The sequence below is a fragment of the Arvicola amphibius genome, chromosome 6 (assembly GCF_903992535.2).
Source record: "Arvicola amphibius chromosome 6, mArvAmp1.2, whole genome shotgun sequence".
Lineage (NCBI taxonomy): Eukaryota > Metazoa > Chordata > Mammalia > Rodentia > Cricetidae > Arvicola > Arvicola amphibius.
Genome location: NC_052052.2, coordinates 157097791 through 157123715, shown reverse-complemented (window position 1 = coordinate 157123715; position 25925 = coordinate 157097791). Strand labels below are relative to the sequence as shown.

The 25925-nt window shown below is 41.1% G+C and overlaps 1 protein-coding gene across 1 annotated transcript; it reads left to right on the top strand.

The window, feature by feature from the left end:
* The first annotated feature begins 6550 nt into the window (after positions 1-6550).
* Positions 6551-10550, top strand: LOC119816444 (cathepsin 7-like). The gene is made up of 7 exons (XM_038333095.1): positions 6551-6676; positions 6968-7090; positions 7173-7319; positions 7874-8102; positions 8557-8715; positions 9314-9431; positions 10451-10550. The coding sequence occupies exons 1-7, from the start codon at positions 6551-6553 to the stop codon at positions 10548-10550; spliced, it is 1002 nt and encodes a 333-aa protein (XP_038189023.1).
* Positions 10551-25925: the final 15375 nt, after the last annotated feature.

The window sequence follows — 25925 nt, the reverse complement described above, 5'->3', positions numbered from 1 at the left end:
GGTGTTCTGATGCAGAGATGGGGTGAGACTGGAGAACTGTGTTTGGAGGAGAGGCCTCAACTGTTTTTACTGTTTCCCTAACCCGTTCAGCTTGTGTGTTTATAGGGAACTGACTGCTGTTGTAGGGCCCTTGGGATAATGGGATGTGGGGGGGCAGGAAGGAAGACTGGAGAAGGTTTCTGTGATCCTTTGGGGGTGGAGTCAGGCAGGAAAGGAAAGCTGCTGCAGATGTTCTACTACAGATCTGAGGATGAGATTGGAGGAGCAGAAGGGGAGATGAAATGAGCTACGTGCTTCCCTGGTAAGAGTAGCCTTTTGCTCCTCATCGGGACCTTGGGAGCTCAAGGAGGGAGATCATGAGCAAGGAAGTCAGGACCGTGAGGAGTGCGTTTACCCATTGAGACGGTGGGACAGATCTAACGGGAGACCACCGAGTCCAGTTGGAATGGGACTGATGGAACAGGGGACCAAACTGGACTCTCTGAATGTGGCTGGCGGTGGAGGAGGACTGAGAAACCAAGGACAACGGCAATGAACATGAACTCTACAGCATGGACGGGCTCACTGTGAGCCTTGTCAGTTTGGTTGCTCACCTTCCTGGACTTAGGGGGAGCTGGGAGGACCTTGGACTTAACATAGTGAAGGGAACCCTGATGGCTCTTTGTCTTGGAGAGGGGTGGAGTGGGGGTATGGGTGGAAGGGAGGGGAGGGAAGGGGGAGGAGGAGAGAAGGAGATGGAAATCTTTAATTAAAAAAAAATGAGGAAAAAAAAAAGAGTAGCCTTTGCCTGAAGGAGGTCCTTGCTAGAGCTGGGGCTGGGAAAAAGGAAGGAGTTGCAGGAGCGAGAAGGGGAAAATGAGTGAGAGCCACAGGAAATGGGGCCAGAGGGCAGAGAAGGCTGTAGCAAGTGTTCTTTTGCAGAGCTAGGATGGCGCTGATGGATTGGGTGGAAAGAAAGTCAGCTTTTAAAGATTTAAACCTATAGCTTCTTAAGATTTGGGATCTTTAAAATTTAAGGCATTAAATTTAATATTTTAATCTTGAGCTTAAGACAACTTTCCTGCTAAGGTAACAGGATATTTAGAAGTACCTCAGAAATTATCACAGAAAATCCTGAAGGAGAAAACATTTGAGTTTTTCCATGCAACTACAAGAAATTACATATTCAGTTGATACCATAAATGGGACAAAACTGTAGTACAGGGCTATACCAATAAAACCAGCTTGGTACTGGAACATGAAACAGACAAGTAAATCAATGGGATGGAGTAGAGGAGTCATAAGTGAGCAAGCTGTTCATACGTTCCTTTTTACAATGCAAAAAGAGATACATTGAAAAAAACATCATCATCAACAAATGATGGTGGAAATCCTTTACTGGCAGAAAAATGAAACTGGATGCTTATATTTCACTCTGAATACAACTGAACCCTCAACAGATTAAAGATCTCAGCCTAAACCCTAAGGAATGGAAACTTTCAGAAAAAAAATAGGATGTATAAACTTCACCCAAGCAGCACAGGAAGGCCTTTCTCTAGGACTGTGTAGCAAAGGAGCTAAGATCGACTTCTGACAAACAGGAGTTTACTTGAGTACAGTTTCTGTGCCCCAAAGAAAACTCTGAGTTGAGTTGAGGCAGCCCACAGCATGGGAAATAATACTCGCCTGCTGTACATCCCCCAGAAGATTAGTGTCTTTATTAAAACATTCAAGCTCTTCCTTCAACAAAGGAAGAATTTTCTGGACAGCTTTAGTTCTTATTACATCTGGCAGACAGTCTGATGTAACAGATTCTCAGGCTGTACCAATAGTAATTTTAGGTGGGAACTTCAGAATAATCTAATTCTATTGAGTTTACTTTTGGTTTAACCACTTACAGCTTCCAAGGGAGTTTGAGAAAATGCAATTATATTTGTATTTCTTGGCCACTGTATTATCCAGAAGGATTCTTTTAAAAAAACTTGCTTTATTCCAACTTACTCCTATTTTCCATCCCACATCTATCCCAAGCCTGTTTATACTTTTATTTTTGTCTGAAAATACAAATTTAAAAAATGAAGTTTTAGGAATTATAAATACAAAGCGATGTATGGGTGGTGTTTGGGCTCTCAGTGCCTGAAATGAGAAAAAGTTCACTTTTGACATTAAGGAAAAGATAAAATTCCTCATTTTGCTAATACTGTGAGGGCATGACTGGATGGATGTTAAATTTGTCCAGGCATTGGCAGGGAAATCATCTCCTACTGTCTAAGTAACAGAATTTACTGCCCCAATGCTGTGCAGTGGTTTACTACCAGCTGCAGAGCGGTTCCTGGCTTTCCTCCTAGGCAGGCTCTTTCTGGGTGAGCTCTCTAGGGGCTAAGATTTCAGCAGGTTAGTATCACTGTCATGATATTAAATGAACTCCTACCAGCTTATTATACTCCAAAATTAATGCATCTCTCAACCCTTGCTTTTATGGAAGCTTCTCTTTGAGGTGGATGTCAATTTACATAATGACCGATGATAACTGGTCACGCAGACTTAAGAACTACATCGGGCTTACCTGGAAATGGGACACACACTCATCTCCTCTTCCTCTATGGTTCAGAGGTCACTGCGGGAGGGTGGTGGGAAAGAATGAGAGCCAGAGGCTTCAGATGATTAAAAGGAAACAGTGTCTCCAGCTGTACCGATGAAGTCACAGGTAATGTCAAAGCATACAGCAGCCCTGCGTAAGTCAAGCAAAACAAATCCCAGCTTGAACAAGGCAGCTAGGTATGAAGTCTCACACTCAGTCAGAGAGCTATTGATAAGTTTTTGCTCCTAGGAGAGTCAGAGTCATTGTTCTTTAATACTGTAGCCCCTGAGAAGCCAATCACATTAGTGAAAGGGAACACACCCAAGAAGATTTAGATAGCAAAATTAGTCTTGATGCTTTAAAAAATGTCACAATATAAGGCTAGTAGTTAAGGATGTATACATTTGGAAGGGTGGGTAGAGGGGGCTAGGTGTGAGCTTACTAACTCTCAAAAAACAAATCAATGAAAAGGATCATTTATCTAGCTTCTTAATGTTCTAGACACTGAGCATCCTGACCTGTAGGGATTGACTGTGGAAGGCCCTGTTACCAGTGTACTAATGTCAACATGTTATCTCCACTGAGAACACTGTCTAACTCTTGATAGTGTCTTGGTTAGACCTGGTTCTTCAGAGTTCCAACAGCTCAGTGTCTCCTTTTCTCTTATCTGAAAACTTTACTATTATCCTTGAGATTCTGTGGTAGAATGGCAATCAGCGGACAGGTTGAAAATTCAGGCAAGATCGCTGTCGGATGACCTGTGGTCGGGTTGAGTACACGTGAGAGGTCCTGATGATTCAGGACAGACTTCTGAGTATCAGGCAGCATTCAGCCTTCATGCATCATAAACAGAGGGCAATAGGAAGCTTTGGCCGGACTCTCCTTTGAGACAAGTGATGGCAGAGTAGACTTTTTAAATTGTTGTCGAGCATTACCCCCACATCACAAACTCTCGAAAAGGACTGGCCCCACCTCACTGTCTTTCCCACCTCATTGTTCGCCCACCGTGATCAAGGATTTGTTGCATACATGTGTCTGATGTAGGAGGTCCTTCTGTACTTGTGTTGATTTCATTGGTTGAATAAAGAAGCTGCCTTAGCCTTTTGATAGGGCAGAAACTTAGGTAGGTAGGAAAGACAGAACAGAATTTTGGGAGGAAGAAGTCAGGCAGAGAGAGCCGCCATGGAGTTGCCAGAGTCAGACATGCTGAATCTTTCCCGGTAAGCCACAACCTTGTGGTGACATACAGATTATTAGAAATGGGTTGAATCAAGATGTGAGAGTTAGCCAAGAAGAGGCTAGATATAATGGGCCAGGCAGTGTTTAAATGAATACAGTTTCTGTGTAATTATTTTGGGGCTAAGCTAGCCAGGAAGCAGGCCACAGACCGCCTCTTGCATCTTACTACATGTTCAGGGATCCTCAAAGTTTTGCACAGTGAGACTGAATAGTTCACAGCTCATTTTACATAGATCAGGGATGTTTACTCTCTATTTTTCTTTTTAGATACAAACTTCTTGGTACAAAGAAGGGAAAACTGTTGCTTCATAATTTTTTTAGATCATAGCATGATTACCTTTCATTGCTGTGATGAATGCCATGACCAAAAGCAACTTGTGGGGGGGAAAGAATTTATTTCATTTGCAGGTTACAGCCCAACATCATTAGAATCCAAATAGGAAGTCAAGGGAGGAATCTGGAAGCATAAAATGAAGCAGAGGCCACAGAAGGCCATTCCTTGCTGTTTTTCCCCATGAATTGGTCCTCAGGCTTCTGATACAACTCAGGACCAAGTTCCTAATGATGGCACTTCCCACAGTGTGTTAGGACATTTCCACGACTCATTAATCAATAAAACTTCTATAGGCCAGACTGATGGAGGCATGTTTTCAGTTGCGGTGGCCTCTTCATAGACTCAAGCTTGTGGGAAAAGAAAGACAAATCAGAGTTTGACAAAAGAAAGATTACCAATACATTGAAGTATTAGTTGGTCAAGAAGAATGCCAGGTATATTAGCACAAAGCTATCATAGGTATCTTGCTTTCTCTGCTCTATTCTCCTTGCTTTTCTACTCCAACATTTAATCCACCTTCCTATAAGAACTTTCATGTAGAATCCCTGTTGGGGAGTTCTGGACATTTATCTAAGGGAATGAGGAAGGTGACAGCCTGACTGTGTGTAATTATAGACTCTGGTTGCTCCTTCGATTGCCATCAGAAGAATCTGACCTGCCTTTCAAACTGACTCTTACAGTGGCTGCAGTCCAGGAGAATGGAAGTGTATTTCACAACCCATCACACGTCTTGGAGGACCGTAAGCAAGTTCCTACATTCTCACAGCCTTCCTCATGGGAGAACTCCCTGAACAACACAGTGAAAAGGGAAGAACACTTGCAGAGGTTTTTTTTGGGAGGGAGACTCAGCTGGTACACCCCATTGTTGTAGAGGGTCTTATTCTTCTCATAAGATCCCAATGTAGCTATGAGAGTAGAATACGCTGACAGCATGCTTCATGGTGGAAACCAAATCATAGTATTCTAATTAAGTGCTGAGACAAAATTCTACATAGTTTCTCTTGGGGACTTCTTGCCCCCATTATGAGCTGCCGTTGAGGTAACATGCCAGGCTATTGCATGATCCAAGGTGTGAAAGGTGTCTCCCTAACTTCTTGTGTGAATGTCTGCAAATTCAAGTTCACACATTCTGCTCAGGTAGTCCACACCCACTCCCCCGGGATAGGTAAGATCAGATCTCAGTAGGAGCCTGGAGGCCCAATCTAGTCACATGATAGCCAATCAGACGAAGGGAAGGATTGATTGGGAGGGTGGACTAGCCAGAGATGTGGAATTTAAAGCCAGGCTGAGGTGTTGCTGGACCAGGTTCTGACACCTCAGCAACCTCAGAAGAGCTTCTGAAGTGGACTGAAGGAATAGAGGTCACCACAGATGAGGCCTTGCTTCTGCCACGGTAGACTGGGAATTGACCCTGGAGGAGAGCCTTGAGAGACTCCATTGAAAATAAGGCAGATCCCCAGAAATGAGAATATCTTCTCAACCTCAACAGCTGTGAGGTGTTGAGGAAGCAGATGGTGTAGAAGTCAGAGGGTAATCCTGGGTTCTCCTAGGTCCAGGTTTGTATAGGTTGCAACTCAGTGCAAGTCTGGTCCTGGCCAGAGAGAGTGACAGCTGATATCATGCACACCAGGGCCAAGCTCATCGCATCCTGAGCCTACAGAGATCGTTCTTTTCCTGATTGACATGTGCAGAATGAGTAGCAGGTGGCATGTCACTTACCAGTTCTCAAAGGGAATGTTGCTTAAGAGACCCAGCAAGGCCTGAACCTAGGACTTTAGTGTTGTCTGTCTAACTCCCCATCATCATGGTTTCTCTAGCTTCCATTGGCTTTTCTGTTTGGGATTTTTCCTCATGGATGCAATGAGTGTATTTCAAAGTCCCAATGGTCTTATAGATTTCTAGAAATTTTGATTTTCCCCTATATTTTCTAAGCAGGACAATCTAGAATATTTCCACTCAAGAGAGAATGTTTCAAACAGTCCATATGCTGCTCAGTATTAAAGGTTCTCATGCAGTGTGATTTCAAGTCCTGGGGAAACTTGTAGTTAGGATCAGATGCCACATAAGAGAAGATTCTTACCATTACAAATCCTATGTTCACTTTATCCAAGCTCCTAGATATGTGACTTTTGAATTTGATGTCCATGCTCATCTTTCTGATCATGTCAATTTGCAGCACCCGGCAGTTTCCAGGAATTTCTAGAATACTCCCCACAGTTCCTGTAATTTTATGTAAAAACTAAATGCTATCAATGGCATTTCTAGTTCAAACTCATATTTAGCTATTTCAAAAAATTTTTGATTCAGTATTTGGGAGAGTAGATGGAATAATGTTATCTAGCACAAATGGCTTAATTTCTCAAGAGTGTTGGCGTGTTCTCCTCTTCATTTTTCTTCTCTCTACAGGTGTTTGAGACATGACTGCTGCTGTCTTCTTGGCCATCCTGTGCTTGGGACTGGCCTCAGCTGCTCCAACACCAGATTACAGTTTGGATGCTGAGTGGGAGGAGTGGAAGAGGAGCTTTGAGAAAACATACAGCCCAGTAGGTCACATGGACACCTGAAGCAGTGTCTTTGTAGAGCACGTTCATGGCTGTTGGGGGTCCATGGATATAACAGAGACCATAGATGCCATCCCTACTTGAGGTACCAATGTACAGAAGATGAGCACAAGGTGGCCACTGTCTCTGCTCATCGGGTGTCGAGAGTGGCTTGCTTCAGTGTCCTGAGATTTCTCTCTTTGACATCTATGCATATACAGCAGCCAATCCCCTTGGTCAGGTAGTACAGGGGTGTAATTAGAAATGAATGCCATTCATTCTGTTTGTTTCCAGGAGGAAGAAAGGCATCGGAGAGCAATATGGGAAGAAAATGTCAAGATGATCAAACTGCTCAGTGAGGAGAATGGCCTGGGGATGAACAACGTCACCGTGGAGATGAATGAATTTGGTGACATGGTGAGTGTGACTCAAACTGTCCCGCACTTGTTCTGTTCCTCTTCTGTTGTTTAATTGAGTCTTTATGTGCTATTCCCTGAAGACTGGTGAAGAGGTGAGGGAAAGGATGAAGGGGAGCTCAGTTCTGACTCTAAGGAATGGGAAACACATCCAGAAACGAGGAGATACCAACATCTCCAAAACTTTGGATTGGAGAACACAAGGCTATGTAACCCCCGTGCGGAGACAGGTATGACATCACATGACTGTCTTCTATTGGGGATGCAACAAGTTATTGACATGTATGTATTTGACTGGTATGACATGATATTAACCAAACTTATTTTCATATCTTGAATACCACAGTTACTGTCGTTAGAATTCTGTTGCTAGTAACAAATGTTTTTTGGTTGTCCCCCAAAATGAGGAATCCCTAATTCATGTCTTACCAATTATGGGGCCTATACAGGTGTAGAATATATATCTAGCATTTCCACGCACTACTTATTTACTCTTTAACCTCCTTCTAGTGGTCCCACTATATCTCTCTCCAGACTTAGGTTCTTCCATTAATGACATTCATCAGAACACCTGGCAACAAGTATATCAAGACTTTATGTGCATCTGTGTGTGTTTGTGTGGCCACCCACTGGGGCATAAGACACCTCTCCATGAAGACCGACTCTTCTCACTTAGGCATCCACCAAATGCTAATAGTTCATTTTTGATAAGTACTCAACTGCTTGAGTTTTTGCTGGCTGTTAGTATTTGTTTGTGGATGACAATATTATCTTTCCTACTCAGGGAGGTTGTGGTGCTTGTTGGGCTTTTGCTGTGGCTGCTGCCATAGAAGGACAACTGTTCAAGAAAACAGGAAAACTGACCCCACTGAGTGTACAGAACCTAGTTGACTGCTCTAGATCTTTTGGTACTACTGGCTGTAAAGGAGGCAGGATCTATAATGCCTTCCAATATGTAAGGAACAATGGAGGTCTGGAGGCTGAGGCCACCTATCCATATGAAGCAAAGGTAAGTGGACTTACTAGGCTGTCATTTCAGTTAGGCTGGTGCAAAGGGAAAAAGGCAGAGATAATCCATTGCCTTCACAGTTCCCATTGAATGTAGACTCTCTCTGCACAGCACCAGTGCTAACCTTACAGTATCCACCATGGCACGGTTGCCTGATTTCATAGTTCCATGTAGGTGTTCCTGCTTCTGTACACATAGATAATGTGCAAAGCATTCCACATATAATACAGATTTCTGCACCATAAAAATTTCTTGTAGATAGAGGTGTCATTGGAGACACGGGAGCTGATTTTCAGTTCCAATTATTCTAGTAACATTTCCCTTCCTGAAATGATTTATGACAGTGCAGATGTAGAGTTGGTCCTCTGCAAAGTGCCAAGTGTTATGGTTCTGACTTTTGCTCTCCAGAAGGTAGAGGAAGTAACCAAATCTTTTAACTGTTCACCTTTTTAAGGAAGGACACTGCAGGTACCGTGCTGAACGTTCTGTTGTCAAGGTCGCCCGCTTTTTCGTTGTCCCAAGGAATGAAGATGCCCTACTGAATGCTTTAGTAACTCATGGGCCCATTGCTGTTGGAATTGATGCTGGACATGAATCTTTTAAAAAATATACGGGAGGCAAGTATGTGGTTTTCTAGACATTAATGAAGAATGCTTGTGACCCTTTAGGATGTGCCAAGTTGATATCTTAACAATGTATAAAATTTGATGTGAGTGTTAGCGTTTGTAAATTTTACACTTGTTAGTACAGTAATCACATGTACTGTTTCTACATAACAAGACATACCTATGCATGTATGTACTTCATTATTTATCATATTGTTTAGCTTTGTTCACTCTACTTTTCTCTACTTGGTGTATATTAATATATGGAGCTGTTGCCTTTCTAAAACTGGATTCTAAAGAGTGCCTTCAATGAAAAGTTCTATGCTCAGTTATGATTTCTTGGAATGTGATTCTATTAGCAAAAACCAAAGATATGAAAGAGTCATTTTATGTTAATAAGGGAAACTACTTTTCAACAAAGTTATGCTCATTTTATTTTGTTTTAGGATTTTGATGAGAATTTATAATCAGGATTTCTATCAAGAATGGCTTTTATTTTTATTGGAATTTCTGTCATTACTGTCCAATTAGAATATGCCACACTTATTATTGTTGACTATGGTCATTATCAGGTTCCTGGTGCCTTTTACTCCACTGCTTTGCTTTTTAGGTATGTACCATGAGCCAAACTGCAGACGTGATTCTCCTACGCATTCGGTGCTGTTGGTTGGCTTTGGCTATGAAGGCAGAGAGTCAGAGGGCAAGAAATACTGGCTGATAAAGAACAGGTATAAAAGCTACCACTGTTTGTACTTTAGGTTTCAAATGGAACTTTCTACTAATAGTGATAGTTTAGATAGAAGCCACAGAAAGCATTATCACAATTAAGTTGAAAAAGGAACATTTTTTCCTTTTAGTGCTCAAATGTATGTGTTGTGTGTGTATGTGTGTGTTTGTGTGTTTATGTGTGTGCATTTATTTGTGTGTTTGTATGTGTGTGTATTTGTATATAGGTCTGATATCGACATTAATTATCTTTCTAACTTGTCCTCCACCTTATGTATTGAGGAGTTGAGTACCATTGATCCTAGTTTTCTGTTTTTGGTAGCGTGCTTATCCAGTTTGTTTTAGACACATCCAGCTTCTGCAGTTACATGTTGGCTGCAAAACCATCCTAATTTTTAAAAGTTATTTTCATTGGTTGTGAGTGTGTGTCTGTGTGAGTGAGTGCTATGTGAGAACAGATGCTCACACAGACCAGATGAAGACACCACATTCCCTACGGCTTCAGTTACAGGGCAGTGTGAATGAGTTCACACGGGGGCTGTGCTGGTGGGAACTTTTGTCCTGTGGAGGAAGTCCAAGTGCTCCCAGGCACTGAGACTTGTCTTCACCCTCATTTAAGCTTCAAGAGGAACTTGGACTCAAACCCCAAACCTTACCCTTGTGTGATCTGGCTTTATTTGTCTGATCCCTATCTTCTGGAGCACTAGCATATAATATATGAATGAAAACCGAGTTTAGATTCTGTCACTGCTTTCCCTGGCAATCATATAATCTTTGTGTCATTGATTTTCTCTTTCTCATTGGTTATTTCTGGACAACCTGTGGGTAGAAGATGTACTAACTTTTCCTGCTGTGACTTTTACTGTCCTCTGAGATAACTCTTGGTGTTCTGGAATTAATTCTCTGCCCTTTCTGATTCTTTCCATTGCGTTGGCCTCTGGCTCAGTGTTCATATGTGGAGTTATTGTAATAATCCACTCTGCCATATCTTTTCTACTAAATGGAAAACTCAATTTTTCAGCCATGGTGAAAGTTGGGGAGAGAAAGGCTACATGAAGATTCCCAGAGACCAGAACAACTACTGCGGAATCGCTTCCTATGCCATGTACCCTGTATTGTGAGCTACCTGGGACTGAGAAGGAGGGGAAGATATTAGGGCAACACATACAGAAGAACCCATCGTCTTCAATGTGGTCAGCCTCTGCTGTGTGCAGAAGACACTGCAGTCATTGAGAAGCCAGGGTAGGATGTGAAATCTAGGATGTTTGCGCTAGTAAGGCGTGGTTGCTGCTGTCACTGCTGCACTGCGCTGATTTGTGTCATGGATTCCTGTCGTGACTTGATTTTAACGTTTTCACTGTACTAAATGGCGTCTTTAAAAATAAAAGCTAAATTCAATTGTAGCGTCTACTTTTTCTTTTTTTTGTGAGGTGACTTTTTTATGTTCAAACACGACATTTGTCTTGAAGCCAGAATTAAATGTGGTGCTGGTGTTCTAGAAAAAAGAGTGGATGGCTTCTCTCTGATGGATGATCTTCAGTCTTTGGCTGCAGTCTGCATGCAGAGTTCTATTTATATACTAGCAACCCTGCTCTGAAGGACTATATGACAACTTCTGGATTTGATGTTTTTAGTTGACATGAATTCACCCAGTTCCAATTTTTTACCACTCTATAGAGTGTGATGTTACTGTGTCCCCAATGCATTGTGCTTGGCTCTGACTCTTGCTTTCCAGCAACCCAATCCTGTACTAGCTTCCCTGAGTCATAGAAATCAAGGTGACCATGTTTGCAATTACAGGTATTATTTTCCGGAATGTTCAGTGCTACAATGTGCTGAGCGCTGACAGCTATTTCAATACAGGCTTTTGCTGTTATGGTCTTATTCTCCTATTATCTATAGTTGATAATCCTCAAGCTTACCTATCTAATGCATTCAACTTTGCCATACACATGTATGTTCAAAACATAACAAATATATGCTACTATATATGTGTTCCTTTGGTATACACTATTTAGTACTTTCTGTGGGCTCAAGCATGTAGTGCAGGCATTAGAATGTTTTCTCAGTTCACAATAAATCATAAACATAGTTAGATCTCTTTTCAGTTTCTTAATGCTTGACTTCAGAGACTGGCTATCGGGTCTTAGTAACCTTACCTGCATGGGCATCATGGAGAGATAACTCAGGGAAGTGGTCTTCTGTAATCCAGATGAATTAGTAAGTCTGCTTATCTAGAATCCTCTTTATCGTGTAGGTTAATTGTTAGCAGGCTGTGAAGGTTTCACCAGCATAATATCTTACAATGACACAAGTGATATTAAAGACTATGTTGGGACAAGAAGGTCAGAGAGCAATAAGGATGGCCCACCCAATGAGGAAAGTAATGCTTAAACTGGGTGTCTCATTCATGGAGACTTATCTGACTCAGGAGGTAGTGACCTACTCTTTTGCACACTCAAGAATTCCATATAAACTTTAAACAATAAAACATTACACACACATATACATATATTACACACACACACACACACACACACACACACACAAACTCACACAACCTGGTACAGGCCTGTGTGTGGCTCTATGCTTGCTGCTTGGCTCATTTCATTGCTGTTCTCTAATATCTCTGACTTTTATACTTTTTCTGCCAAAGCAGTTTCTTTATTTATTAACCAATAAAAGCAAAACATAAACAGAAAGACCTCTCACACCGTGTGTGTGTGTGTGTGTGTGTGTGTGTGTGTGTTTCCATATGAAGCTGAAAACTGATCTTTCAGAATCTGAGAAAGAATTGTGTTGGAAGTTTGATGGGAATTGCATTGAATCTATAGTTGTTTTTTGTAGAATGGTCATTTTTGCTATGTTAATCCTACTGATCCAAGAACAGGAGAGATTTTTCTACCTTCTGATCCCTGCATATCGTAGACAAAGTGTACTTGGTCATAGTGAATGAACTTTTTGATGTGTCTTGTATTTAGTATTGTATTGAGAATTTTTGCATCTATGTTCATAAAGGAAATTGGTCTATAATTCAGTTCCCTATAGTTATTTGGTATTTATGTGGCTTTGCTGTCCAAACTAACTGTGGCCTTGTAAAATGAATTGGACAATATTCTTTCTGTTTTTATTGTGTGCATTAATTTGAGGGGCATTGGCATTAACTTTATTTTGAAATTATGGTTAAAATCTACACTAAAACTACCTAAATCCATTTAGTCTCAGACCTTTTGGTTGAGAGACTTTTAATGACTGCTTGTATTTCTGTTAATAGCTGCTATGTGTATTTGATTTATAACATCTGTTAGTTTCAGTCTAGAACATTTTTCTGCTTAGTTTTTGTGGCTATCCTGTCTATTTGCAAGAGAGGAGTTTTGCTGTCATCCACTCTCAGTATATAAGGGTCAGTATATAATTTAAACTGTAATAATGTTTCTTTATGAACTTGTATCTTCTTGTGTTTTGTGCTAAAACTAAGAATTAAAATATATTCATGGTGGATTTTCTTCTGACAGTATGAGGTTCCTTCTCTATCTCTTCTAATTAGTTTTGAAGTATTTTGTCAGATATTAAAATGACTACATATGCTTGTATCTTAGATCCACATACTTGAAATATCCTTTTCCAAATTCTTACCCTGAGCTGATGTCTATCTTTTAGTCCATGTCTTTATATTGGCAAAACAAGGTATCTATGCTGTTAGTCTGTGTCTTTTTATTGGTGAAATGGGATTGCTGATGTTAACAGACATCAATGACCGAAGATTACTATTATTTTGTTGTTCTCTCTCTCTCTCTCTCTCTCTCTCTCTCTCTCTCTCTCTCTCTCTCTCTCTCTCTCTCTCTCTCTCTCTCTCCCTCCCTCCCTCCCTCCCTCTGTGTGTGTGTGTGTTTCTGTCTGTATTTCCCTTTTTGACTTTGCTTGAGAGATTATTTATTCCCTTGTGTTTTCTTGTATGTAGTTAACCTCTTTAGCTTTAACTTTACCTTTCAGTAATTTCTGTAGGACTTGGTGTGTAGGTAGATATTGCTTAAATTTGGTTTTGTCAAGGGTTGTCATGTTTTCTACATTAATGGTGATTGAATGTTTTTCTGGTTGTAATAGTATGGGTTGACATTTGTGGTCTCTTAGAGTCTACAGCATATTTGTCCAGGCTTGTCTGGCTTTTAGAGTCTTCATTGAGAAATCAGGCATAATTCTAATAGGTCTGAATTTTTTTGTTACTTGGTTCCCTTTCACTTGCAGCTTTTAATATTCTTTCTTCTTTTTATAATATTAGCACTTTGATTATTATGTGATGAGGGGGCTTTCTGACCTGGCCCATTCTCTTTGGCATTTTATATGTTATTTTGTACATTGAAAGTCATATTTTTCTTTAGACTAAGGGCATTTTCTTCTATGATTTTGTTGAAAATAGCTTCTGTGCTTTTGATCCGTGTTTCTTCTCCTTCCTCAATTTCTTTATTCCATTTCTTGTATTCTTGTCTCTGAGGTTTCTATTCAAATTCCTAAATTTTTTCATCTCCAAATTTCACTCAGTTTGGGTTTTCTTTATCGATTCTTTTTCTACTTTTATGTCTTGAATAGTTTTATTAATTTCTTTCCATTGTTTGTTTATATTTTTATAGATTTTTAAGAGATTTATTTGTTTCATCTTTAAGGACCTCTATCATATTCATAAAAGGTGTTTTAAGTTATTTTTAGTTGTAATTCAAATATGTTGGAATATTCAGTGCCGGCTGTAGTAGGTTTGCTGGGCTACAGTTGAGACATGTTGTCCTGGTTGTTATTGATTATATTTTTCTTGCTGATGTCTGAGCATTTGTGATTGGGAAGAATGCAACTCTAGATGCTGATATCTGTTTTTTTTTTTTTTGTTGGATGGGTGTTTTTTCCTTGTTTTCTCTTTCTTTTCTGGTTCTCCGTAGAGTGTTGTGACTGTGTTCCCTGTAGAAAAAAATTTCTGCCTCTTATAGGTGTGGCCACAGGAGGTTCCAGCAAAATGTGTTTCTAGGCATTAAGGACATGGCACAGGAACAAGGATGGACTGTGGCAGTGGAGGGGCTCACACAAGGGAGGAAAGCAGGGCGTTCCACCAGGACCTGCTTAGTTTGTCCCTGGGAATGGGGGCAGGGAGTGAAGAGAGGTGACATCTGAAGGTCTGCTGCAGAGCTGGTGGTAAGATTGCTACAGGGCTTTTTGATGAGAGCGGGATTTTGGACTTGAAGGAATGGAGGAAGAGGTGAATATCTGTAGTTAGCTTATGTGCTTCCCAGGAAAGAATGTGTTCCCAGGGAGAACCTGCTTGAGCTGGGGAATGAGGCAAAGCAGTAGATTGAGGGAATGAAGTTTAGAGGAAAAATCTGTGTGTTTCAGGGGACATGGGTGCAGTGGGGAAATGGAGGCCATCGCAGGTGTTCTGCTTTAGAGCTGAGCATCACAATGGATTTGGAGAAGACAGAAAGTTGAAGATCTGCAGTTAGCCTACGTAATTCCCTGCCCAGAGTGGCCAGTGTGGTCAGTGTGTTCCCAGAGAGTGCCTGCTGGAGATGCGGGTTGGGATAGAGCAAAGAGTCAGGAGAAGGAACTTAGGTGGGGAAGATCTAAGGAATCCATTGGAAATGGTTATGGTGGTGGGGCGTGGGGAAGGACGAAGGCTGCATTCTGAGGACCCAGGAATGAGACTGTGGGATTGTATTTGGAGGAGCAGGAGGAGAGGTGAAGATCTGCATCCATCTACCTATTTCCATGCCCAGAGTGGTCTCTGAGTTTTATTTCTTGAGCCATTCATTCTATATCTTTTGATTAGATAATTAAAGTCATTACATTTAACTATAATGAAAATGTGTATGTTAATTGTGGTCACTATACTGTTAAGTTTTGTTGTTTGTGTTCTCCTTGGTACCTACTTTGTGTTTTAGTTATTATGGCTCCCATTTCTTTCCACAGTCTTGTGGCTATGCTCATTCCTCTCTTTAGCATGAAATAAAATTCCTCTATTTTATTTTGGTTTTGTTTGTATATACATTTTTAGGCTGTTTATACCATGGAAAAGTTTTTATTCCTATTTAGCTACGGTGAACAGTTTTTCTGGGTAGACTTGTTTAGACTGACTTTTATGGTACTTAACTTTTGGAATGCATCACACCAGGCTCTTCTAACTTTCAAAGTATTCATTGAAAAATCAGTTACTATTTTGGTGGGTTTTCATTTATCTGACTTGGATTTTTTTCCATTGTGGCTTTCAGAACACCTTTTTCATTTTGTATTATTAATGTTTTAATTACGTCATGCCAGGGAGCATTTCTTTTCAGGACTTGCCTTTTTGGTGTTTTCTGTGTTTGTAGCTATATGGACATGCCTTTCCTTAGTCTGAGGAAGTTTTCTGCAATGATATTGAGTGCCTGGTCTATACTATTGATTTGTGATTCTTCTTCTTTCTTTATGCATAGAATTAGAAGGTTTGGACTTTTCTTGATGTTTAACATTTCTTGTATGTTACTTTCCATTGTTTTTATTTTCTCATATTCCTTGCTCATTTGGTCTAGATTTTCTCCTTTATCTTTGAGTCCTAATAGTATATCCTCTTTTTAATCCCATTGTATTGTAAAGCTTTCCTTTGAGTTCTCTGGGTTTTTCAGTCCTATCTTTATTTCAGGTTGAGTCCTCTTCGATGTTTCTATCTACTTGGTGCCTTCCATGTTCAAATCCTCTGTTGTTGTTGTCATTCTTTCAGCCCTGTGTCTGTATTTTCTTGGGCATCACTTAAGCCTTTATTCTCCTTAAATCGTTTCAAGTCAATTTCCTTTAGCTGTCTTCGTGTCTTCTTTAAACTCTTAGAATTTGTTGATGAAGTTTATAACGTTCTTTTAAATTCTGAGACCTGTTGGTCATCTTGGAAATTCTCAATAGTTCTACAGAACTATTAGATATTGGAGGGGTGATACAGGCGTGCTCTTTCAAACTGTACTTTTTGTGCTGAAATCTGGGCTTTCAGACTTCTTGTGACAGTTCCATGTCTGATATGGACAGAGAAGGTTGGGGCAGAAGAGAAGATGTGCAAATAGGTTGACCCTAGAGGTTATACATCACTTAGGGGGCCAGAGTTATAGGGATTGTCATGTAGGATGTGTATCCTGATCCAAACACTGAGTGTGAGAGTGGATCTGACTGCCTGGAAAGGTTAGTTATGGCATGAGAGAACCTGGGGGTTGGGGACAGGTAGGACATGTCCTTGTCAAAACCTAGTGGTTGCTTGTGGCATAAGTAATTGTGATCAGATTTGCTCATACACTGGGTGATGGGTTGGGGGTGATCAGGTAGATCATCAGTCTAGACCCTGGAAAAGATGAACAGGATCTGTGTTGGTCAAAAGCTTGGATAATTCTTTATTTATTAAATCATTCACTGTGGATATTTTTCCCTCCCTGGCTTGATGCTTTGAGGAATATTGGTTTTGATGTGGAAATAGGAGGGATGTTCAATGTATATGACATCTGCAGTGACTCTTCTGCCTTCTCTGGGTTGTTCCATTTGTCCATACTGACATGTTGATATTATTTCCTTGGTCTTGTTGTCCTGGAGGAAGAAGCAATGGGACTTTGAACCTAAACCTCAAGGCTCTACCAAATAGGGTATGGACTGAAGAACTATTGTGCAGGAGTGTCTTAGCTTGGGTTTTTATATGCTGTGAAAGAAAAGACACTATGACCAAGACAACACTTAAAAGGAAATCATATATCTGGGGTGGTTTGGTTACTGGTTCAGAGCTCCAGTTCATTATTACCATGATGGACAGCACAGTAGTGAGCAGGCAGACATGGTGCTGGAGCTGAGAGTGCTACATCTTCCAGGCAACAGGAAGTTGACTCACTGTCACACTGAGGGAAGTTTGAAGAAAAGAGACCTTAAAACCCACCCCCACAGAGACACATTTCTTCTAGCAAGACCACACCTTCTAATAGTGTCACTCCCTTTGGGGGGCATTTTCTTTCAAACCACAACAAGGAGTGACAGAAATGGAGATCTCCGCATGAACAGACAAGCAGCTGAGTAAAACAGCATCTTATCAGTTTAGCTGAAATTTCTGAATGGTACAACCATTTTAGACTGAAAAAAATATGATAATACTAGGGCCCCAAATCTTCCTCTCTTTTCAATCATGAGTCTCGTCTTATGGTCATAAACACTAAAATTTACCCATCTCATTTATACTGAAGAGCAATGGCAGGATCCCTTAATCCAGTCACTCTGGGGATAATAGTAATGGGAAGAAATCTGCTTCTGGGAGCATCAGTCCCTCTATTGTTTCCATTGCAGTTTGGGCAGGTTCCAAGAAGGTAGCCTCTGATTCTCTGGGCATAATCATTTTAAAGTGTCCTTTCAGCCCAGAGTTGCATCATATTTCTGGATTACTTAGACTGTGTCTTTAGCCTGAGACTTTCATCATAGCCATTCATTCCCTTAACGTCTAACTTTTCCTGTTCTAGATTTCGAAAAATGAAAAACGCAGCTTGAGCTAAAGCATGCAGAGTCATGCTTAGTCCAACCATCACCTTTTCATACTTCCCATGAATGTCTGCATCCAACTGTGTTAAAACTTTGTCTTTTAGGAGCTCATCTTTTTCCTGTATCATGGCTCTGTGTTGGTATACATTCCCATTGCATCCCATATCTAATGTGGAACAAGTGAGAGTATTTGAAGGGTTTTATTTTCATATTTCTATGATTCTTCATGGTGCAGTAAATAGAATTACTGCTGAGAATTTTTTATCTCTGTTCTTTATCTGAATGCTAATGGCTTCATTCTTGTTGGGATGTTACCTGCTCTCTCTCCTTTCCCCTAAGAAGTAAGGTATTTCTTTCTTTTTTTTCTAGTTCGTTAACATTACCTTTCTTTTGGGAGCTTTCAGGGTCTCTTCTAGTGTTACATTGCATCCTCACAGACTAATTTACGTATCTGGTTTAAGTCCGGGAAATCATCTGGGTTACAGGTGTAGATTCCTAGCTCATTTTGATTTCCTTTGTTTCTGACAGCAGAAAGGAGATGCAGACCACTGTAATCCCATTCTTTTCTCCAGGCACTGCCCTGTCAGGGAGCATTCCTTCTGGGGTGTGAATCTTGGGTATTTTACTAGTTGGCCCTTTACATAATAGGTAGGTACAGTGCTCTCCCGAGCAGGGGAATTTTGAAACTGCTGGAAGTCAGGATGGATATCCGAGGATTTCTCACTGAGTGGTGACATCTTGTAAGAGGAGAATTCCCCTTCTGATCCTTTACCTTCCTTCTAAGATTTCTGTCCATGTCAGAGTACTCGGCAGCTAAACCCTGAAAGCCCACCCTTCAGTATTTAGCTAATTCTGCATGATCCCAAAAGTCAGAGAACACTTAGACTCATTTTAGCATTTTTGAAGGCTTCCTTTTTTTTCTTTAGTATATGTCTAATTGTGTGATGACTGTATTTAAGATTGCCATCTGGTGACCATTTCAGCCTACTTTCAGATGACTTTGATGAAACATAGTCCAAGACATGCTTTCTGAACACCTCAATGTCTGGTTTTTCTATGTGCTTAAGAAGCAAGCCAACAGGGACTGGAAGGTATCATGGCTCCTTTGATGTACATCTGCCAAGTGAAGATGAAGATGGCAAAGCTCATTTGATCCCTCCTTTGATTTCCCAGTCATGTGTCCAGAAAGGCTGCTCTGATCAATGTGGTCGGGGATCTATAAGTGCTATCCACTGCGATCCAACTTAATGTCCCTGGGATAAGTTCCTAAGATGGATGAAGTCTTCAGTCTGTGCTTTCTCAAGACCACTGTCCTGTCCCTTACTATTTTTACTGGTATCCTAGATATGTGTGATGCTTCATTCCAGAAAGCATATCAAGTTCTTCATGATTTTTCTGCAGAAGGATGGGTTAAAATAAGGTTAGCTTAGCTTAGTTAGCTTGGCTTAGCTTAGTTTAGCTTTGTGTGTGTGTGTGTGTGTGTGTGTGTGTGTGTGTGAGAGAGAGAGAGAGAGAGAGAGAGAGAGAGAGAGAGAGTCTATAATGAGGCTTAGGGACCTTTTTATTTGTCTGATGAAAACTATGGAGACTTTCTATCTCATGCAGAGGGGAAGTGGGGCCCATTTTCTATGAAATAGTAGGTTTATTAAGTAAGAAAGCACCAGATTCTTGGTTGGACACAGCTGTGAGATTTCCTTGCTCCCTGAGGGGAAAGGAAAAGGCTATGATATCACAGGGGAAATAGATGAGAATCTCCTCTGCTCAGGGACTCCATGGTCCCACGTCCAATCCTTCTCAGACTTGGAAAAGGACAGGCAAAGATGAGTGTTTAATTGACAAACAAGGAACCAAAGTTACTGTTTGTCTTAGGTTTTCTTGTGGTTTTTCATATGTCTCTAAAAAAAAAAAAGTACTACCTTGCTGTCAGGAGACAAGGTGCTTTCATTTCTCTGAGCTGTCATCTGTCTCTGAACAGTGTATCAGAAGCCACTCACTTTCCACTGTAGGAAAAGTCTTTCCAGCCTTCCATGCTTTGCCCTCTCTCTCTCTCTCTCTCTCTCTCTCTCCAGCACTCAAGCCCAGTGTCTCCTTGAACAGTGGGAGATTACAATGCTCTGCAAGCCAGGGCTTTGTCAGCAGGGGTCGCTTAGTGTCTGTTGACTGGTCAGGATTGACTGACTAACATTATCATCACTAAATGGTTTAACTTGCTTAAACACCTTTGTACATTTAAGCAAAAGAAAATCAATAATCCCCTTTAATTTGATTCAAACTGGCAAACTGAACACGGAGATGCGGATAGAGTACCAGATAAACTGCATTTGTGATTCCAAGCATAATGTAGAAAAGTAATCTCCTTTGGGTTAATTTCTTGAAATCTCCCTACAGCCAACAGTTAGTGGTAGATTCCAGGGAATCAATATCAGCCACTAGTCTGACTGCCAATAGACTATTTCAGTGAGGACTAGATGAAATAATTCTGTTGCCCTTCCATACATAGAGTTGTGGATGGTATCTGAGGAAAGATCTTCCTTGTTAGAGAGTGGACATTGACATGTTTTCTTTCTGTTTGTTGTCTTTCGGTTTCCTTTTCCATGGTCTTTTATAGAGACCACAATAAGCTAATGATCATTCTTTCCAATTCCTCCGTTTTTGCTTGACAGGTCCTGGACTTGAGTGAGTCCAGGTCAGTCCTCCAAAAATATACCCAGAAGATAAGTCTATCACAGGCCTTGGAAGACTGACCAGCATTTAAGAGCACATATTGCTCTTACAGAGGATACAAGTTCAGTTCCCAGCATTTCACAACCACTGCAACTGAAGATCTCGGGGGACCTGACACCTCTGACCTCTGTCTACACCCACATTTACATACCTCCCTCATTCATACACATAATTAAAAATACCAAAAATCCATAAAGAAAATATGAGTCAATTGAGGCATTGTTTGTTTTCTTCAACAATTTAAGGGAGAAATGGGAAGGAAAGGCAAGGTCACTTCACTTAGCCATAAAATCACATATGTCATCAGGCAAAGAGGTAAAGAAATATTCCCTGTGTAGCAATGTGACCTGGAGCTAGAGTCTAATTCTGCCTAGACGATTACGGTTCTATGTTTGGGGTATGGGACGGTTCCACTTTTCTTTCTGGATTGTCTGGTTTGGGTTAATGGATTGGACAGTTTTGAGGAATTATTTCATTGTGATTGATTTGCCACAGGAAGTCCAGTAATGGGAGATTTGGAACTCCCATGGAATGGTTTCTGCTTGTTGGAGAAAGTCTGAGAAGTCTGTGCCGAGGGGAAGAAGAACTCAGAAAACACCATCTTTTTAGAATCGTTTTACTTTCTTATCTGTTTATTTATATTTTGAGTTTTTTTGTGTAATATATTTTGATCACATTGTTTTCCTGACCCCCCCCCCCCAACTCTTTTCAATGATATCTTTTTAATCCACCCACTTTCTTGCTCTTTTTCTCTCTGGAAAAAAAAGTCACCAAACCAGAACCAAAACAAACGAAGCCAAAACAAATCAAACTGAAATAGCAGAAACAATAGAGCAGTTCAGTTTGGGTTGCCCAACTACTCCTGACCTCTGAAATGTGTGTGAGTAACCCAGAGATACTCCACTGAAGGAAACTGATCTTCCCTCTCCCAAGAGCTATCTTTTTCAAATAGCTTCTTTTCCAGGTGTGAGACCCTGTGCCCACTTTCCACTTTCTGTGTTGGGATTTTGTCTAGCTTGAGTTTGTGCAGACCCTGTGCATAGTGTCACAGTCAGTGTGAGTTCATACATGCATCATCCCTGACACATCCAAGAGCTCTGTTTTCTGGGAGCTGTCAACCACCTCTGGCTCTTACAGTCTTTCCATTTCCTCCTTTGCATAGATTCCTAAGTCTTGTCGGGAGGGGTGTAAGGAAGACAAGCGATGAGGATGGATTTCTCTAAAGCCTTTCACTTCCTCTGCACGGACACAATGTAGAAGATCACTGTGTGAAACAAGCTACAATACCCCCATGATCTCTCAGCTGAACTGTTTCTGTCTTAGCGAGTAACATTAGGCTTCTTGAGTTTGCACCTACAAACCACTTATGTGAGCTTCTTTTCTCATTGTTGTGAGAGAACATTTTACCAAAGTAACTTAAAGAAGAATCTGTCTAACTCACAGTCTGAAGGTAGAGACTGTAATGGAAGGAAGGGAAGTCCTGACTGTGTGGGTGGGAGGAAGCTGGTCCCATTACACTAATAGTGAGAAGTGAAAAAACAAAGAATGTTAGTGTTCAGATCGCTCTCTCCTTTTTTTAAAACTGAAAATCGATTCATCTGTCATATATTCCCTACTGATCACAGTTTCCCTTCCTTCCACTCCTCCTGGATCCCCCGCCTTTGTTCTTCCCAGATCCACTCCCCCTCTGTTTCCCTTAAGAAAAGAGCAGGTCTCCAAGAATCACAACCAAACTGACAAAACAAGACAAGGCAAAACCCTCATACAGAGACTGGGCAAGAGGAGGAAGAGTCCCAAGAGCAGGCAAATGAGTCAGAGTCACACCTGATCCCCTTTTCATGAGTCCCACAAAAACACCAGACCAACAGCTGTAACATATACTCAGAGGACCTGGTGCAGGCTCATGCAGCCACAGGATTGGGGTTTTGGCAGGATGACAATTTTTACTATGCTAGTCCTGCCGATCCATGAGCATGGAAGATATTTCCATCTCCTAATATCTTCTCCAAAGACCTGAAATTCTGACAACTCCCTAAACAGAGCACCAGTCATGGAGGTACAAAGATTGACAATTAATAAATGGGAGCTCATGAAACAAAAGTTTCTGTAAGGCAAATGTCACCATCAATAGGACAAAGCAGCAATCTACAAAATGGGAAAAGATCTTCTTCAACTACAGGTGACAGTAGAATGTTTTCTAAAATTCATAAAGAACTCAAGAAAGTAGACATCAAAAAACAATATAATCCAATTTTAAAATGGGGTGCAGATCTAAACAGAGAATTCTCAACAGAAGAACCTCAAAAGACTGAAAAACATTTAAAGAAATATTCAAATATTCCTTAGTCGACATGGAAATACAAATCAAAATTATTCTGAGATTCCATCTTACACCAGTCAAAATGAATAAGATCAGAACACAAATGACAGCTCATGTTTGAGAGGATGTGGAGCAAGGAGAACACTGCTTTATCGCTGGTGGGAATGCAAGCTTGTACTTAAAGTCAATATGACGGTTTCTCAGAAAACTGAGAATCAATCTACCACAAGACCCAGCTGTATTAGTCTTGGGCCTATACCCAAGGGATGTTCAATCATACCACAAGGACACTTGTTAAACTCTGTTCATAGCAGCATTATTCACATAGCCAGAACATTGAAACAACCTAGATGTTCCTCAACTGAGTAATGGGTAAAGAAAAGGGGTGTATTTATACAACGGAGCATTACTAAGCTGTTAAAAACAATGATATTATGAAATTTGTAGGCAAATAGATGGAATTAGAAAAATTCACGCTGAGTGAGGTAACCCAGACCCAGAAAGAGAAACATGGTATGTACTCACTCATACGTGGATATTGGCTGCAATATGTGAATGCTACAATCCACAAATGAAGAAGAACGCTAAAAAGAAAATCCCACACTAGCTCAGAATTGAGTATAACAAAGAGTTATTTATTTAGGGGTAGACTCACAGATCACAATCCTCTGTGTGAACAGGGAACAGGAACCGAATTTTGCCACCAGAAGAGAGACTGGACACGTGTTTTACATCAGCTTTTATAGTATAAGAGGCTACACCCAAGTGGGAGGGTAACTTAAAGGCTACTGGCTGTAGGAATTCCTACAGCACCCAAACCCAGAGAAGGTAGGTAGCAAGGAAGGCTCAAGGGGGACATTCAGATCTCCCTGGGAAGGGGAAATAAAAGAGATTTTTTTGGGGGGACTGTAGGCAGGTGGGGATGGGAATATCAGTGATCATGTTGGGGAAAATGGAGGTAAAGAGTACCGAAAGAGACTATGGGAAAAGGGGTACATTTCAGGGTCAGACAGAAGCCTGGCCCAAGGGACTCTCCAAAGAATCTACAAGGAGGATCCCAGCTAAGACTACTGGTAATAGAGGATACATAACCGAAACCTGCCATATTCTGTAACCAGAAAAGAGTACAAATTGAGGGATTAGGAAACCAACCCAGCCACAGAAACTTCAGTCTACAGTCTGTCCTGCCTATGGGATGTGCTTGGTTAAGAGTGGTCTAGAGACTGAAGGAGTGGCCAACCAATTACTGGTCTAGCCTAAAACCTGGGCCAGAAGAGTAAGGCTAGCCTGGCACTGCCTGGAGTACCAGGACTCACAAGTTGGATTACCTAGGACAGAACCAAATGTGGTTGGAGAAAAACGTCAATGTAAAGATGTCTAATGAGATTCTGCTATAGTTATAGATTGGTGCCTAGACCAATTGCCATCAGAGAGGCTTCATCTAGCAACTGATGGGAACAGCTGCAGAGACTTGATGTGGATTTCCCCTCTGTATGCTGTGAATAGCATTGGTTAATAAAGAACTGTCTTGACCCTGCACAGGGCAGAATAGAGGTAGGTGGGGGAAAACTAAACTGAATGCTGGGAGAAAGAAGGCAAAGTCAGGAGAAGCCATGTAGCTCCACTGGAGATGGACACAGGAACTTTTCCCGGTACACCATAGCCTTGTGGCAATACACAGATTAATGAAGATGGGTTAATTTAGAATATGGATTAGCTAGAAATATGCTTAAGCTATTGGGCAAACAGTATTGCAAGTAATATGGTTTCTGTGTGATTATTTTGCAGCTGAGCAGCCAGGAACTAACTAGCAGCCTCCTATAACAGAGACCCAGTGCAAAACATTAGTCAGAGCTTGGGGAATTCTGCTGAAGAGGAGGAGGAAGGATTGTAGGACCCAGAGAGGTCATGGATATCATATGAAAACCCAGAGAATCAACTAATCTTGGCTCAAAGTGGCTTTCAGAGACTGAACTGACACCCAAGAAGCCCGTATAGGACTGGTCTAGGCCCTTTTCATATATGTGACAGTTGAATAGCTTGGTCTTTTGTGAGACTCCTAATGGTGTGAACAGGGGCTGTCTCTGACTTATTTGCTGGCTTTTGGGACCCTAATTCTCATAGTGAGTTGCCTTGCCCAGCCTTAATTTGTGGGGAGGTGCTTAGTCTTACCGCTTCTTAGTATTTCATGTTTTGTTGATATCCATGAGAGGTGTGCCCTTTCCCTTAGAGTAGCAGTGGTGCATGATGGGCAAGGAGGAGCCCCTGGAACCTGGTCAGGGTTTTAGTATGTGAAGGGTGTTCCCTGAAACTCGTCCCTGAACAGTTCTTATATTTAGAGCAAGATCCCCATAACTGACTTTTAATTGTTTGACTTGACAGATGAGTTCATTTCACCGTGGAAGAGCACAGGTGTGAACTTAAGTAGGGAGACTATACAGCAGAAGGAAGTTTGGTGTAAACTTCCCACCCACCTCAACCGAGCGTGAGAGCAAGAGCAAAGCTCTGAATCAGCAGAGCAGGTGTGTCCTTTGCCCCAGTTATGATGTTCCTGTTGACAACCATTTTCCTGTTGGTTATGTCTATCATTTAAGGTTCAGAAAGTGCCTCACCTCAGGGGCCAAATTCATGACTCACTGGGATTCAGAGTGATAGAAGTTCTGTACTTCCTACCTACCCTCCTCGTAGCTCATGTGTTCTACTAAGATGGTGCTTGGTTGTGTTTGTTTGAGTTTGAAGAATGTATGTATTGGTACTTAAGGTAACAACATATAGTACAGGTACCTTTCTATATTATAGAGACAATTGAGACTAGGGTGCTCATTCAGCCCTATGTGTATAGCCAGAGAGATTGTGTGAGAACATCTTCACTATGTACATCCTCTTGCAGTGAACAGGACAGAAGTTTATTATGTTAGAGTCTGTACTGAGATCCCACTCTTCT